At 38.2% G+C, this 14,987-nt stretch overlaps 1 protein-coding gene across 14 annotated transcripts in view; it reads left to right on the top strand.

Moving 5' to 3' along the window:
* The window catches only part of NCKAP5 (NCK associated protein 5), a 507,525-nt gene that overhangs the window by 430,236 nt on the left and 62,302 nt on the right, over positions 1-14,987 (top strand). For 11 of the 14 annotated variants that reach the window (XM_061442407.1, XM_061442190.1, XM_061442334.1 and 8 more), the window contains 4 exons: positions 5,298-5,402; positions 8,788-8,979; positions 9,487-13,343; positions 14,045-14,222. In XM_061442407.1, coding sequence (XP_061298391.1) covers positions 5,298-5,402; positions 8,788-8,979; positions 9,487-13,343; positions 14,045-14,222 — 4,332 coding nt within the window. The remainder of the gene's footprint in view (positions 1-5,297; positions 5,403-8,787; positions 8,980-9,486; positions 13,344-14,044; positions 14,223-14,987) is intronic. The other 3 variants (XM_061442656.1, XM_061443111.1, XM_061442729.1) reach the window with 2 other exon arrangements.

Genomic DNA, 14,987 nt, shown 5'->3' with positions numbered 1-14,987 from the left:
GGTGCTTAAGGAACTGCACTAGTACGGATTGATTGATCATAGTTGCTCTGTGTGCAAGTGAAAACACAAGTCTAAATATTTGTTGTGGAATAGTCTCAAATAGACAAACCTGTAAACATGTAACATTTTATAAACAAAATATATAAATCCAGAAGGACTGTTGAGTTGTCCTGTTACTACAAGGGAACCTGAACATGGACTCGGAATGCTACCCAAATGCTGAGGGCAAGAAAATTTAGTATCTTAACTTAGTGTTTCTTCCTTTGAAAATGCTGATTTTCTCCTCCCTTCTGCAGACTGACAGTTGTTTTCTTATTTCCTTATCCTTTAAAGCTTGGTCTATTTTTAACACACTTGTGAAAATGTAGAGACATAGACCTATATGATGTTACTATGAAGCCTGTAAGGCCATATTCTATTCCCAGAACTGGCACCCAAAAAAATCACATTAACTGTTTACTACTGTGCAGAAATGCAAAAATCTTTTTTTTCTTAAAAATATTTAACTTTCTCCTTATTTCAGAGTATTTAGTGTATAAAAAGTCCTCATTTCATACTTCGAGCAGTGCATGTTCTTGATCTAGGTAAGTTCTGATGGAATAAGTGAAGGATGTTCTGTCACCTCCCGCTAAACATCCCTCTGCAATGTATCTAAGGACAAAAAAAAATCAAGATTTAGTTTCATGAAAGATTGTATTTCTGTATAAACTAATACTACGTAAATAGCATACCTAATAATATTTTTTTCTTTTTTAGTCTGCTGTCTTCCATGATGTAATGGAAACATAGCGCAGAGTACTATTTCTGTAAGACCTTTGAAACTAAAGCTCATCATAGATGTGATTAATTCATAGCTGCAGTCTGCTTCTGATAGATACAAGAGTTAAAGATGAACAAGGGAACAGGAAAGTGAGACAGATCAGATGATTGGGGAAAAAATGTCAGCTAGAAAGAGCTTTTTTCTATCATGAGCCTCTGTCACACCTGTAAAGAGATGACCATATCAGCACTCTTCTTGTGTGGCACATTATTTTACATGGTTTTGGTGGAATTACTAAGATGTAACTCATTTGGTACCGCAAGGGTGGAATTGGAGCAGTGGTGTTGCTGTTGTTGTGGACTTTAGGGGAATCTTCTTTGTGCAGAGAATTATTAAAAACGAGTGGTGTGAAGGCTGCAGAAAAAAATATTCCCTGGCAGTCCAATTACAGTGGTCAGGTCATGTAGGAGAGCAGTCTGTACAGGTGTGTGATGCTGAGATAACAGCAAAGATGGGAGGAGGTCACATGCAACAAACAAACATTTACAGCTCTGGCACAGAGCACTACGATTAAAGTGTCTCCTTAGAATTGAGAGAGGATTTCTTCTTTGTGAATGATGGACTTTGGTTCATGTGAGAAAAGCAAAGCCAATTGATTTAATAGCAATTAACTCATCCAATATTGGAGAGCCGTTACAGTTGGGCATAATTCATTGAAAATTGTTCCTGCAATGCTGTAGTCCATTAGATGTTTCAAAAAGGAGATGGGAACTGATAGATATTCTGCACAGATACAGTCAAGAGGCAGAATAGTTAGGGGAGTCTCTCTGTAATATTGCCTCATGCCAGCAGGTAGTAACCTTCTTTTATCTTCCTAGAAAGCCTTAATAAGGATGCCTCTGGGGGAAGGGGAACTGACCTACTATTTAATGGATTGGTAATCTGCCTGCCAGATAATTGTATTTCCTATTGCACTTGATATAATAGTTTTCCACCTAAATTATCAGTTACTTTGGTTTTATTTTTTATGTGGATTTCAGGAGTTAATCTTGACATTGAGCCATAAAAGGCACGGCTTTTTCTGCATCAGTGTCACAGGTGAAGGAGGAACTTTTTGCTGCTGTGACCAGCAGCCGAAGAGGCCTGCTCTGCCTGGGCTTCTGTACCTCTCAGCACCCACTTTCTGTAGAGGCATGGGTCTAGTCTAGCTAACATGCTAAGAATGTTTTAGTTCATGCCTGCCCTGGCAGTACTCAGTACAAGCTAATTTCCACTTAAGTTGGTTTGGGCATGCTGTATTAACTTCCATAATGGTTTTTGTTGTGCAGCCCAGTGCTTCCTCTGTTCAGAGAGGCGCAGACATTCCCCACCAGGTACAAATACTTCTCAGTTTCCTATTGTTATATAGGGCACCAAAAAATGGGGCAGATGGCTTGGATTTATAGTTGTAACTCCTCAGTTTTATATATAAGTATTCATTTAAATTGATATGATGTTTTCTGTGGAAGTCGTCATTCTGTGCTGTTCTCCTTTCATTGCATTGCATCATAATAGCATCAACAGTGATTTTAATATTGTACAATTTTCAAGCTCCTTGATCTAGTCATGTGACTGTCATCTGAAAATAACCATAAAGGACAAAGTACATTTTGCGTATCTGAGAAGAAATCAGAAACAAGATGCATAGTTAGCACAATCTGTTACTTCATTTTAAATGGATCATTAATGAGGTTTTTAACAAATAGTTTTTTCCCATTTTTTTTTAATTAGAAAATGGAGTGGGGGAAAGAAAAACATAAATGAAAGAAAAACAATTTTCTTATCATTTTTCTTTTGTAATCGGATGACTTGCTTCAGTGCTGTGTGACTATATTTAATTAATGATCTCAAACTTTCTTATGCTGTTTGTTAATGCTAGTCATTGTGCTGGCTGTGTGTCTGTTAGTTTATTTGCATATGTGTGTGTGGAAATATTCCCAATGTGATCATCTGTTGTTTGATACAGAAATGTAATCACATTATACATCTTGAGCATGTATTTTCCTTCTTTGTTAATCATTTTATTCTGCTGATTCACCTTTGTTATGACAGTTTTATAGAGTCATAGAATTTAACACTGGTTGTGATTTGAAAACAGGATGGCCCACGTGCATCCCATCTCTTTTGGTCACTGAGCCAGTGTGGGGGGACCCCCAGAATTCTGAGCCATTTACAGCCCACTTTGCTAGGCAACATCTTATCACTGGCCAAAAAATTGTTTGTTTTCTGCCTGTTCCAGTTGAGCTGATCTCTGCTCTTATGTCTGATACGGGCAATAACAGCAACATGCTAAATTCCATTGGATGATGCTGTAGGGGTATATTTAATTTCCCTTATTGAGATGCATATATGTTCCCATTTAAGTAATGAAGTATTTAAAATGCCTTGCCGAAAAAATGAGAAGACAGTTTCACAGCTCTAAAATTCCTATGCCAATATTTCTAGAACACTTTTTTTCTGGGAAAATAAATGTTGAAGTATAAATGTTCATCCATTGCATATGTCTGCAGTCATCATCTCTAATGCTCAGATTGGGCTATAGTAACTTCTGCTAAAATATCTCTGGAAGCAAAAATCAGGTGACTGGTTTCACTGGAGAAAGTAGTTAATTCCTTTGCAAACAGCAAGTACACCACTTGTTCAGAACATCGGTGAGTCCTGATACTGAAAACAGTGCAATTTTCTGGTGGTTCAATGATGCAGTTGGAATTATTGTCAAGAATAACACGTGTACTAAGTCAGTAAATCTGTGAGTTTGGGAAGGCATTTTACCTGGAGCTTTAATCTTGAACAAATACCTGACAGTAACTCGAGTAATAACACTTTAAAAGGTGCACACTGAATAACTAAGGGATAGACATCACTGATGTTATAAAACACAGGGCCTGGATATAGTAAATAGTATAATGAAAAGTATCTTGGATACTGAATGCTTGTAGCATTTCAATCTATTCAAGAATATATTGGACAAAATATGTTTATACAGGATATTGATCATTGAAAATATTTTCCATAATCTGTCTGCAACAGCTAGTACCTCCTGAATGAATATGGAAATATTGAGAAACTGCTCCCAAATTTAAAAAAAAAAAAAAAAAAGAAAGAAAAGAAGAAAAAAAAAAGCTAGTTTTCCTGAAATAGATGCATGAAGCGCAGCATGCAGATAACAGAGGCTGTAGGAATGGTGCCTGCTTTGTTCTCTAGCAGGCAAATTTCTGCAGTGGGTACCAAGAGAGCAGGCTGGGGATTAGCTGGGCATAAGATTGTGTGTGACTGATGCTTTGGGGCTCTGCAAAGAAGTGTCTTCTTGTTACTGCTACTGCACAGCATGGAAGGGCTTTTGTGCTAAAGTTTCTTTTCCTTCTTTGATGAGGGCTTTTGGATGTGCAGGGTGATGGACTGCTCACGCAGCCTCGACAAGTCTCCATGGTTTGCATCCTTCACAGGGTCCCCCTAGAAAAGCACCCTGGCCAGGACTGCTCCATTTGTTCCTCCAAATTGAGTGTCCTGGTGCTGTGGAGGGTGTAGATTTAGTCTCTCATGTTGCAAGCCTGGAGAATTACTGGGGAAATGAAAAGAGCCTGATCCAAAGTCCTTTTGTTTGGTTGGGTTTTTTAAGTCCTTTTTTATTGATTTCAGTGGGCTGTGAGTCAGATCCATGCTGCCTGTTACATGATACGTTGGTCCAATGACTGACAGGGCTGCAGATGCTTATTCTTTTGAAGTCATTGGCCAAGGCATTCACATAAACCATGGATTTTATTGAAACTGCAATTAAAGCAAATCAGGCTTAATGCACACTGAAAGCCTTTGTAATTAGTATACAGGTGAACGTGGAGGAAAAGGCACAGCTTTCCATCGTTCCAAGCAAAACCGAAAAAAAGAACTGTGTTTATAATCGAACAGCATGTGAATATTAATGCACAAATTCCTCTGAGTCCCCTAGTTCCCCAATGCAATTATTTTCTATTCACATTAATTGTTCCTAACAGATGACAGTAATGACTTTGAGTTAAAATGTGTGCAAAGGAGGCCTTCAGCAGATCAATGCTGTTTAAAAATGGGGTCACTTCTGCAATCATTCACTGAAGGTGTAACAGTTCAAAATTAAAATAACATTAACATTTTGATTGATTTATAAATGTTAATTTTGTAGTTCATTTTTATGCCTTTTTTCCTGAAACCTGTCAAACTCTATAGATAATGGTGGGTCTTGCGTTCATTTGTCATTGTTGCATGTGAAGTAATGATAAGTTGCAAAACAGTGACTAGAAGAAGTAGAGTTTCTTTTGGATAAAGAATGATCTGTTTTGCAGACAGGAAGTCTTGGACAAAGTAAGCACAAAGAGCAATGTTTCAAATTAGAAGAAATACTCTTTTACCTTGGGGTCTTCTTTTCCCTTGAAATTTAACAGCAGAGTTTGGAATTTTAGAAATGCTGATCTGCTGCATATTTGACAAATGCTTATTTTTTTCTCATTCCCTTCTGCTCCCCCAGAAACTCCATTCACGCATCTTAGACCTCTCATCTGGGGATTTGCTTTCAGAAGTAGAACGAAACAGAAGCCTGATGCAGTCTCGAACTGCTGATGCTCAAATTCATGTGAGTTTTTGTGCTGTCCTTGTACCCCTTATTTGGGACCCTGCTTTTTGCTTCTGAAGTCTGATGCCAGGGATGAGCCATAAAGCAGAGCTCTGAATTGAAACACTGTTGAGGCAGATAACAATACTTCTTTCTTCTGTTCTCTGAAATTTAATATTGTGTCCTCAGTTGATATAGTAAGCAGATAGTGTCACTGTGCAAAAAAAAGCGTAAATCTTAGCAATGTCCCCAGTATACCTTTTTGGGTATTGATTACATCTCAGATCTCTGAGAAATGGTCAAGGAGCTTTTTATTAAAGCCCATACACCGTATTATTCATCCCACTTTTATGATATATTATGTATGAACTTTTAAAAATTCATGGGCTCTGCATTTTTTTTTTCAGATGGAGTTAGCTTTGTGCTTATTTGGCAAAACGTTAGCCAGTGTGGCTTTCATGTTTCATTGTCAAAGAGAAAAGTAGCTTAAAAAACAAAAGTCACATAGAGGGAAGGAAGACAAGAACGGAGCATTGAACCTGTGTATGACTTTGAAGTATAGTAGTGTCAACAAAAATGTAATCTCCCTTGTAATACATACTTTAATGAAAACACATTGTTTCAGAGGTTCACAAAAATGCGAAGCACCTTTGCTTGATATGTAATTAAGCCTTCAGGTTAGTTTTTTCTAACATTTTTTTGTCTAACAGTCTGATTCCATTTTCTGTGATTTCTAGTGAAAATGGTGTGTTTAAATTGTAATACTACTTTCAGGCCTTTTTAATTTCATTGAAGGTAATGACTTAAGAGTCTTAATTACAAAATTAAAATTTCACCGTGACAGTTATAGACATGTAAGCTAGTTAAATATATTTAATGAATGCATCATAAACATATTATTCGAAGTACTTTCTCAGATAATTACAAGAATAAAAGCAAACTGCATGGGAAAATTCCACCCTCAGTGATCTGAATACAGTGTAGAAATTGGGTGGATATCCTACTTCAGCATATGTAATGGTGCAATATTTTTGCACATCTTCTCCTTTCTTAAACAATACAGAGGATTACACTAATACACTGTTCATTCGCTTTCCTTGGATATCTCCATTTTTCCCACTGCTAAAACTGTAGTACCAAAGGCCTTTCTCCTCTCTTTAGGTGAAAAGGAAACAGTGAGGGGATGGAAAGGCTCTCAGACTAGCTGAAGATGACAGGAGGGGAAGGCAGTATTTGTCAGTACACTGTGATCTCTTTCCTCTGACATGAGACTCTCATAGGAAATGGTTTTACAGGCATCCTTCCCTTATACACTGTGATGACTGGGACATAGCCGAGTATAAAGGGCAAAAATTTGACATGACATGTTTTCTGAGTGCCATAGCTGAAAGGCAACAAAACAGCCAAAAGAAGCAGATGCTGCGAATGGCCTCTCTATAGTCAACCTTACAGGGAATGACACTGTCATAGCTGGGGAAGCTGATAAGAGAGGGACTCCCATGTGAACCACGATGTCATAAATAAAGAGTAATTTGTCTCAACAAGGCAAGAAAGTCTGTTTCAGAGCCCAAAACACAGACATCAGCCTGCCTCACACTGAAAGATGTATTCTTCCCAGATCCGTAGATTTAAAGGCTACTCCTTTGACTTCATAGGAGGACATGTAGCAATAATTCCCAGAGGTGAAATGTTCTCTTGCTACCTCTAAATGATTTTTCCATTCATAGGTTTTGCCTGTGACAGAGAATAATGGTTTGCCCTGTAGTTACGTTTGTCAAAACCAGAACATTATTATGTCAGTTGAGCAATGAGCAGCTGTACTGATGAACTCCTCAGCAGTAAAAATTCTGCTCTCCCATTTAACTGAAAAAAGGTTCAACCCTTGTAGTAATAAATGGGAGGACATGGGAGAATAAATGGAAGAAATTAGCAGAAGGGCAACAAACATGCTAGTGTATGAGAAGCGCCTACAAACAGCATTTTTTTGGAGATTAGCATGAAGAAGCTGTGTCTAGTGCATATACGGTTTCAATAATTGTTTTGTGGATTCAGTAACTTCATATTTCATGTATCTTCTTGAATATAAAGTTAAAATTTTTAAGCAAAATTAGTTTGGGGTATATCTACATGCAAAATCAATAAATATTTTTAGCTTGCTTTAATGAAATCTGAAGCAAAGTTTTATGAAACAGAGTCATATAGAATCATAGAATCATTTAGGTTGGAAAAAAACCTTAAAATCATCGCATCCAACTATTAACCTAATACTGCCATGTCCACCACTAAACCGTATCACTAAGTGCCACCTGTATACATTTTTTAAATACTTCCAGGGATGGTGACTCCACCACTTCCCTGGGCAGCCTGTTCCAATGCTTGACAATCCTTTCAGTGAAGAAACTTTTCCTAACACCCAATGTAAACATCCCCTGGAAAAACTTGAGGCTGTTTCTTCTCATCCTATTGCTTGATATTTGGGAGAAGAGACCAACCCCTACCTCACTACAACCTGCTTTCAGGTAGCCATGTCATTCTGTCTGGTGTTCCTGGTAATTAAAAAGATGTCTGACTCTGTAAGGGAGCTGGAGAATAGCATAATAGAATGGTGCAGGCACTTAACATTAAAGAAGCTCTAACACTGTTAGGCACAAGAGTATTAGTTTGAAAACAAATTAAAGGCATCCTAGATACTCCTACAGAGGTTTAATATTTTACCTAAAGTGCTATCTGCTCTTCATTACTCTCTTCCTCAAAGCTGGCACTTAGTCACAGTCAGCTGAAATTGCATTTGGAGAAGGGCGATAACTACACAAGTACTAAAGGCAGCCATAAAGTGTCAATAAATTGCATAAGCAAGAGGCTTCAGCTGTCTGCAAGCGACACAAAGATGGATTGTCCTACGTCAGAGAGTTTCTTAGACAAAGCTTTGAACTAGATAGGAAACCAAAATTAGACTGTAATGGAGAGATTCCATTCTCAGTGGACATTCTGGCTGGGATACTAAATTAATTTACCTTGTCCGGGGTGCACAGCCTCATCAGTTACATTGTAGGGCTATAATGCAGTTGTCAAGATGTACTTGTATTCTTATAACTTTGTTTTCTGTATCTTACTCTGGCACACTGCTTATATACAAAGCATAATTCAAATAGAATAATCGTTAGCAAAAGAATAGCAGAATATTGGTTTGAGAATAAAGAAGAAAATATGGAGGATTGTGGATTTTTGCCCTGACAAATTTTAGCAATTTGTAATTTAGTTCTCGGTATTAAATTCACCAGATGCTAATGGCATAACAGGAATGCATAAGTAGCTTACTTGCTTTTTCTTTGTCCTTCTTAATCAAGAGGAAGTTAAATGATCTTTTTCCACCCGTAAGATATTTCTATTTCTTCTCATATTTTAGGAACGCCAGCAGAATGTGAAATCCAGTATACCCGTTTTGAAATGCCAGAGTCAATTAAATATGACAGGTCCTAGCCGCCTGTATCCCCGGAGCAGCTGCAGTAGCAGTGAACTCTCCCTCTCAAGTGCTTGCAGTGAATATTCCAGCAGTTCTTCCTACACGTGGAATGATGGAAAGACATGCAGCAAAAGGGTAAATCAAATTAATTTTCTTCATTTATTAGCGTAAATTAATCTGAAACAAGATAAATTGAAAAGCTGCGTATTTCAGAGATTTCTTTTCATTTTCCTCTCTCTTTTATATTTAAAACAGTTGTCACTGAAATCAGTAAGGATTCTGTCCCAAATGTCTCCCTCCCTTTCACTCTCCCCCTTTTAATTCTTCTTTAACAGTTCCTTTATCACTCCAGTTTGCGCACAGCTTCTTCATTTATTCTGGCATTTATTCTGTCTTTCACAGTCCAAATTGCTCTTCTTCTTTATCTTAATCCTTCCATTCATATTGTTCTTCCTACAGGTTTTAAATGTGCTGTAGCCTTCACACCACTGTGAAATCCTTTATTAAAAAGAAAAATTGTTATTAATAGCAATGGAGGAAATGTAATACCCTATGCAACTCCTATATCTGTTTTCTAAAATGGTAACACTTTTTATTAACAGCACATGTGAGTAATATGTGAATTTTATTTTGTTTCAACAGTCATCTGTGAGCTGGGATAAAAGAGTAAGTGTTGGCTCTTCGCTCCCAAGCAACCTCTCAAGTCCTGCAGATGATCTACCTCCAACTCGTATCAAGGAAAACCATATCTTAGAAGGGCTGAAGAAATTACAGAAGAAAAAAATACTACTTGAATCACCTTCAGTAATATCAAAATGGGGTTACAAAGACTGCATGAACTCTAATGAAGGAATATATTCCCCTGGAGTTAAATGTGGCGGCCATAGTGAACAGACTTATTGTAAGCCAACAGAAATAGGAAGTATTTGCATTGAACATAACAAAACATTCTCTTATGATTCAGATTCACATGATGATGCAGATGACGATTCTTCATCCTTACTGTTGCTGCAGGAAGTACCAAGCAAAGACTGCAGGACCTATTGTAACAAATTAACTCACAGCATTTCTGACAGTCTCTTTGACTGGGATCCTAATAGGAAACACTTGCCAGAAAGAAGTTCATATTTTAATTCAAAGGAAAGACCTGAAAAATTGACTAGTTTTGTCAGTGGATTTCAGGCAGAAGTAAAATCATGCACCAGAGCAAAGCTGCCTGAGTTACAGTTATATCAAAGCCATGCTAATATAGGCTGGAAGGACCTTAATTTTCAGCTTTCAGATACTGATGACAATGAAGTCTTGGATGAATTGCATATAGAAAGCAGTGATGAGAAAAGTCCATCAGATTTATTAGCAACTCCTTTTACTGAGAAGTACATGAAGACCTCTGACATGCTCAAAGACACGGAGAATTCTCAGTTTGTATCTACTGACAAAGAGGAAAAAAAGATATCTGCTCCCTCAGACATTAGGCCAAAGACATGTAATTTCATTAAACAACAAAAGGTTATAAAAAAGACCTCTTCTGAAGAGTGCATTACAGTAATATTTGATGCTGAGGATGGTGAGCCTATTGAATTCAGCTCACATCAAACTGGAGTTGTCACTGTAACAAGAAATGAAATTTCAATCAACCAGCCACGAACTATATCCAGTGCAGAAGATACTGAATTTATACCTCAGGGAATAACTGGTTTGCAGACAGGAACCAATGCTAGAAACTACACTTCTTTAGAAAGACCTGAAGATGAAACTGAGAAAAAGACTCTTGAAGATAATACAGGGAATAAAAACACAGTTGTCACCATGACCTGCAGTGAATCTTCACACTGTGGAAGAATGATGCCACAAAATACTCCACGACAAAAACTAGCAAAGCCAGTGTATGATGCAACATACAAGGGCAATTCAAGCTCCACGGTGCATTCAGGAATCAATCAAAAGCCAAACTTGACTAAAATACCAAGCAGAGGTAAATTTTCTCCACAAAAAGCTGCGATGACAGAGAATGGGGACAAACCTGTAGCTGAAGCAGTAGGCCCTGCAGCCCTTGAAATATCACCTGCTCTGCCACCTGTAAAGCTTTCAAGATTTAAAAAGGCACAAAGTCCACCACATCATTTTGACTCAAAGGTTGACTTTCAGGTTCCAAAGACCCCTATCCACCCTCTGCCTAGCTTGAAACATCCCGGCAGAAGTGACTGTTCAAAGTATCCAAAGAGTCAGAATCCAGCATCACCACTGTTGCCTCAGCACCTTATAGAGCCCACTGACTATGGAGAACCTCCAACCAGAGACTTCCATTGTGATTTAGCAACTGTAGAAACTCGATCACCATCCCCACCCCTTCCTCCAGGCAGGTCAACATCCTTGTTGATTCAGCCTGATCATGCTCATTCACCACCTGTAGTGGTAAAATTAGGAGGAGCTGGTGCCAGTGAAACAGCAAAAAATATACTGAAATCATCACCATCAAAAGGAACTGTGAACTCTGGCTTTCATAATCAATCTAGTCATGAATTGCAAAGAGAAAATGCAACTTCTGGGGCCAAAATTGAATTATCTTCCCTTCAAGAAAATGCAGAAGCAATTATGCAAAATAAGAGCGTATCTCAGCAACCCCATAGTGCATGCCAAGAGCTTCCCAATGTTTCCACAAAGCAAGTCTGCCCAAAAAGCCCTAATCAGCTGGGTTTCCACAGGAATCGTGAATTTCCTAACACAGATTTTCAAACAGCCAAGTCCTTTTCTCTAGGTTTTCCATCATTGGAAACAACTTCTTCACAAGACACATATTCCAGAAAAAAAGGTATTTCCTGTGACAGTGGGGTAGATCAGACACAAAAGGTGCCAAACATTCTCCCTGCAACTCCTCAATGTCATGCCACAAGCACAAGTGAGCCTTTACTATCTCAGGTAGACAATTCCCCATTGTCAACACTGTTTCATGGTAGTGAAACTGCACATGCTTCCCAAAACTCGAATGAGAAAGGAATGAAAACCCGTCTCCCTGTAGGACTGAAGTTATTTGTCAAATCCCCCCAACTTCGCAAGAGTTCTACTGTACCAGGGAAACAGGAAAAAGACAGTATAAATGCAGCTTCCAAAAGTAATGTGAGTTCAAGTAAGTACAAGCAAAATGAATCTATATGTGTAACCAGTGGAAGTACAACGGATGCTGAATTAAAAGACTCCAAGTCTGGTACTGAAGTAAAACACAGTTTTAGTGTGGGACTTGGTATGGATGCAGCATCACCTCATTCACATGAAAACTCCAACTTGGTGGTAGACAGAGTAGATGGATTAGAAAACAAATCAGTTAAGAGATCTGTTTCTTCTAGTAACAAGTCACACTTGAAGCCAGCTCTGGGCATGAATGGAGCTAAAGCTCGCAGTCAGAGTTTCAGCATTCATACAGGGGAAAAGCCTTCTGCCCCTGCAACAGAAGGTCTCGGAAAAGTACGGACTCAGATTATTACAAACACTTCTGATAGAGGAAATTCTCTAACAAGGCAGAACTCATCCATAGAAGGACTTCAAATCAAGCCCATTCCTGGGTCAGCAGTGACACCAGTGACTCTTTCATATACTCCTAAAACCACAGAAAATTCCTATTCCAGACAAGGCTCTCTTGGAAATGCAACTAGTTGCAATAGCCAGCATGGAAGCCCAAGCAAACTGCCCTTCAGATCATCTCCAAAACAAGACCTGTTTCACAGCACTTCAAAATGCAATGGAAACAAACCATTTTCTCAGAAAGATGCACGCAGCCTGTCTGTCCAGAGTGAGAAAAGCACTGAAAGTTTTCAACATGAAGCTCATAGTAAAAAAAGTGTTCTACCAGCAGAACTGGAACTAGAACTAGAAGCATCAGTTTCTCTATCTTCCAAACAATCTTCATCATTTCAAAGCTCAGATGGAATAAAGTGTTCTCAGAAACTGGAAGCAACAAAGTCACGAAAACAGCAAATGTGTTTACAGTTGGCAGAAGCCTCTGAGAAGGGTGCCAATATTTTGAGTTCTGCAGCTCTGCAACCTACAATAGAGGAAAAAGTCATGCTATGCATCCAAGAAAATGTGCAAAAGGGTCAGGGACAAGCTAAATCTCCCACAACAGAGACTAAACAAAGGACTGGGCCCTCTATAGCTAGTTGGTTTGGCTTTCGAAAGAGTAAGCTCCCAGCACTGAGTAGCCGGAAGACTGATGATCCTAAAACAAAGGTAGAAAAAAAAGATGCAAGAATTTCAGGATTTGGAATTAAGCAGGCAAAATTGGATAGAAAAAAAGAAAAAAAGAAAGCTGAACAGCACTGTGAAACAGAAAATGAAATTAACAGGAAAGCAGACAATGGTGATATTTTAGCTGATGCCATGGAGAGCAAAATTCTGAAACCTTTGCAAGACACTCCTGGTGAGTTTGAGTGTGAGCAAGGCAAAGGTTCCAGCACATCTGCGTTCTCACCAAAAGACATTTTTATGAAAGAGCTTTTAAACAGGTAAAACTCTGGAACACGGTTTGGGATGTGTTGTTGTACACTGTACCTTTACAACTGATCAAATGCCAAGTTCAATGTGTTTCTCATAGGCTAAGAATGCATAGTAGTAATTAGTAGGTAGACAATCAGGATGTGAATCTCTGCACAAAAAAGACCCCCAAAACATTAATAGTGAGGTGATAATTTTGTTCATGTTACTTTGTTAACCAAACCAGTGGTCTTTGAAATTAAAAAATGACAAGTTACATCCAAGTTGATAGAAATTCAAATAATTCCAGAAATCGAGAATCTTAGCAGATGGTGTGTAAAGATTGGGAATATTTAGGTACATGTTTTAATGTATTCCATCTTCATGTATTGTAACCAGCAGACATATATTTGGTAACTAGTCAGAATTAATTGCATTTCTAGCTACCACAACCTTCATTCACGGAACTTAACAATTGCTATATTGTGTTTTCAAGTTTGCCCACAGCAGTCCCAAATATAATATAAATCATTATATGTGAAAGGCTAAATTGATATACTACCTGAAATTGTAAGTGACAGGTTTGATCAAGGCTACTTAGAAACATTTATCACTCAAAGGTTTAGAGACAGAAAGATACAGAGAGGTTACTTCAAACATTAAAGGAATGGGAAAGTAGAGCGATTGAAGAAGGGCAATGTAATTTATCAGAGGAATCGTTCTCTACCTGCAGAGTTGATAAGAAAGCAGCTCAGCAGACAGAAAGTGGATCAAATAATGTTTCCTACAGGAGTGTGTCGAAGGGCAGCTCCCAGGGCTCCTCTCTTCACAGCAACTCTATTAGCTCTCAAGGAAACCACAAGAAAAACAGCAACACAAAAGCTGATATGGAAATGCAGAATCAGACCCTGGTAAGTGCTTTGGTATACGAAAACATTATTATGTTCTTTTTTAACTTCTGGAGGTGCTCCTGCCTGTCAGTACAGACAAACAGGACAATAGCTGTTTATATATGATAGAAGGATTTTGTGTAGCTAGAGAATTGTGAATTAATACTAAAGTTGGCAGTTTAAATACAGGCCAGTTATACGGCTAGTCATGAAGATCCTACTGCTTCTGCTGGCAATTCAATTCCAATGGAGTTACATGCACAGTAGTGCTATAATCATACTCTAGTAGTGAAATAATAGGACCTTTTTTTTTGTCCATTTTTTCCCTGAAAACTGCATGCCAGTGTTAACATTCCTCTGAACATTTATAGAAATTGTTTCACCTAAAAAGCGCGCTGCTGATGCAAAAGGGGCAAAGTATTTGACCATGTTTGAGAATATTTGTCACTTAAGAGAGAGTCTTTCAAAAGCAAAACCATACTTTTGACCCATGTCTCTGTACCATGGAAAATCTACATTTAATGCCCTGTAGTTAGTTTTATGCTTCAGTAAGGTACTAAGTATATCTCATACACCAAGTTACCCAGAAAGTAGGGATGATGCAATTTAGAAGAAAAACAAATTTTTTTTTTTGCTAGCTACTAGATTCTGCTTCTTGAAAGGTTTTGTGAGTGGCTAACTTTTCTGCATGGAGAAGTATACATGCAGTCAAGGACCCAAAGTCAGACTGAATGGGTGCACTTCCTTGTGAAGCTTCTATTAACATAGAATTTAGTAAGCAATTTC

Source organism: Pezoporus flaviventris, unplaced genomic scaffold, assembly GCF_033815535.1.
Source record: "Pezoporus flaviventris isolate CSIRO_AGI_PZ_B2104156 unplaced genomic scaffold, CSIRO_AGI_Pfla_v1 ptg000001l, whole genome shotgun sequence".
Lineage (NCBI taxonomy): Eukaryota > Metazoa > Chordata > Aves > Psittaciformes > Psittacidae > Pezoporus > Pezoporus flaviventris.
The sequence above is the reverse complement of the archived record's forward strand: the minus strand, read 5'-3'. Positions and strand labels throughout refer to the sequence as shown.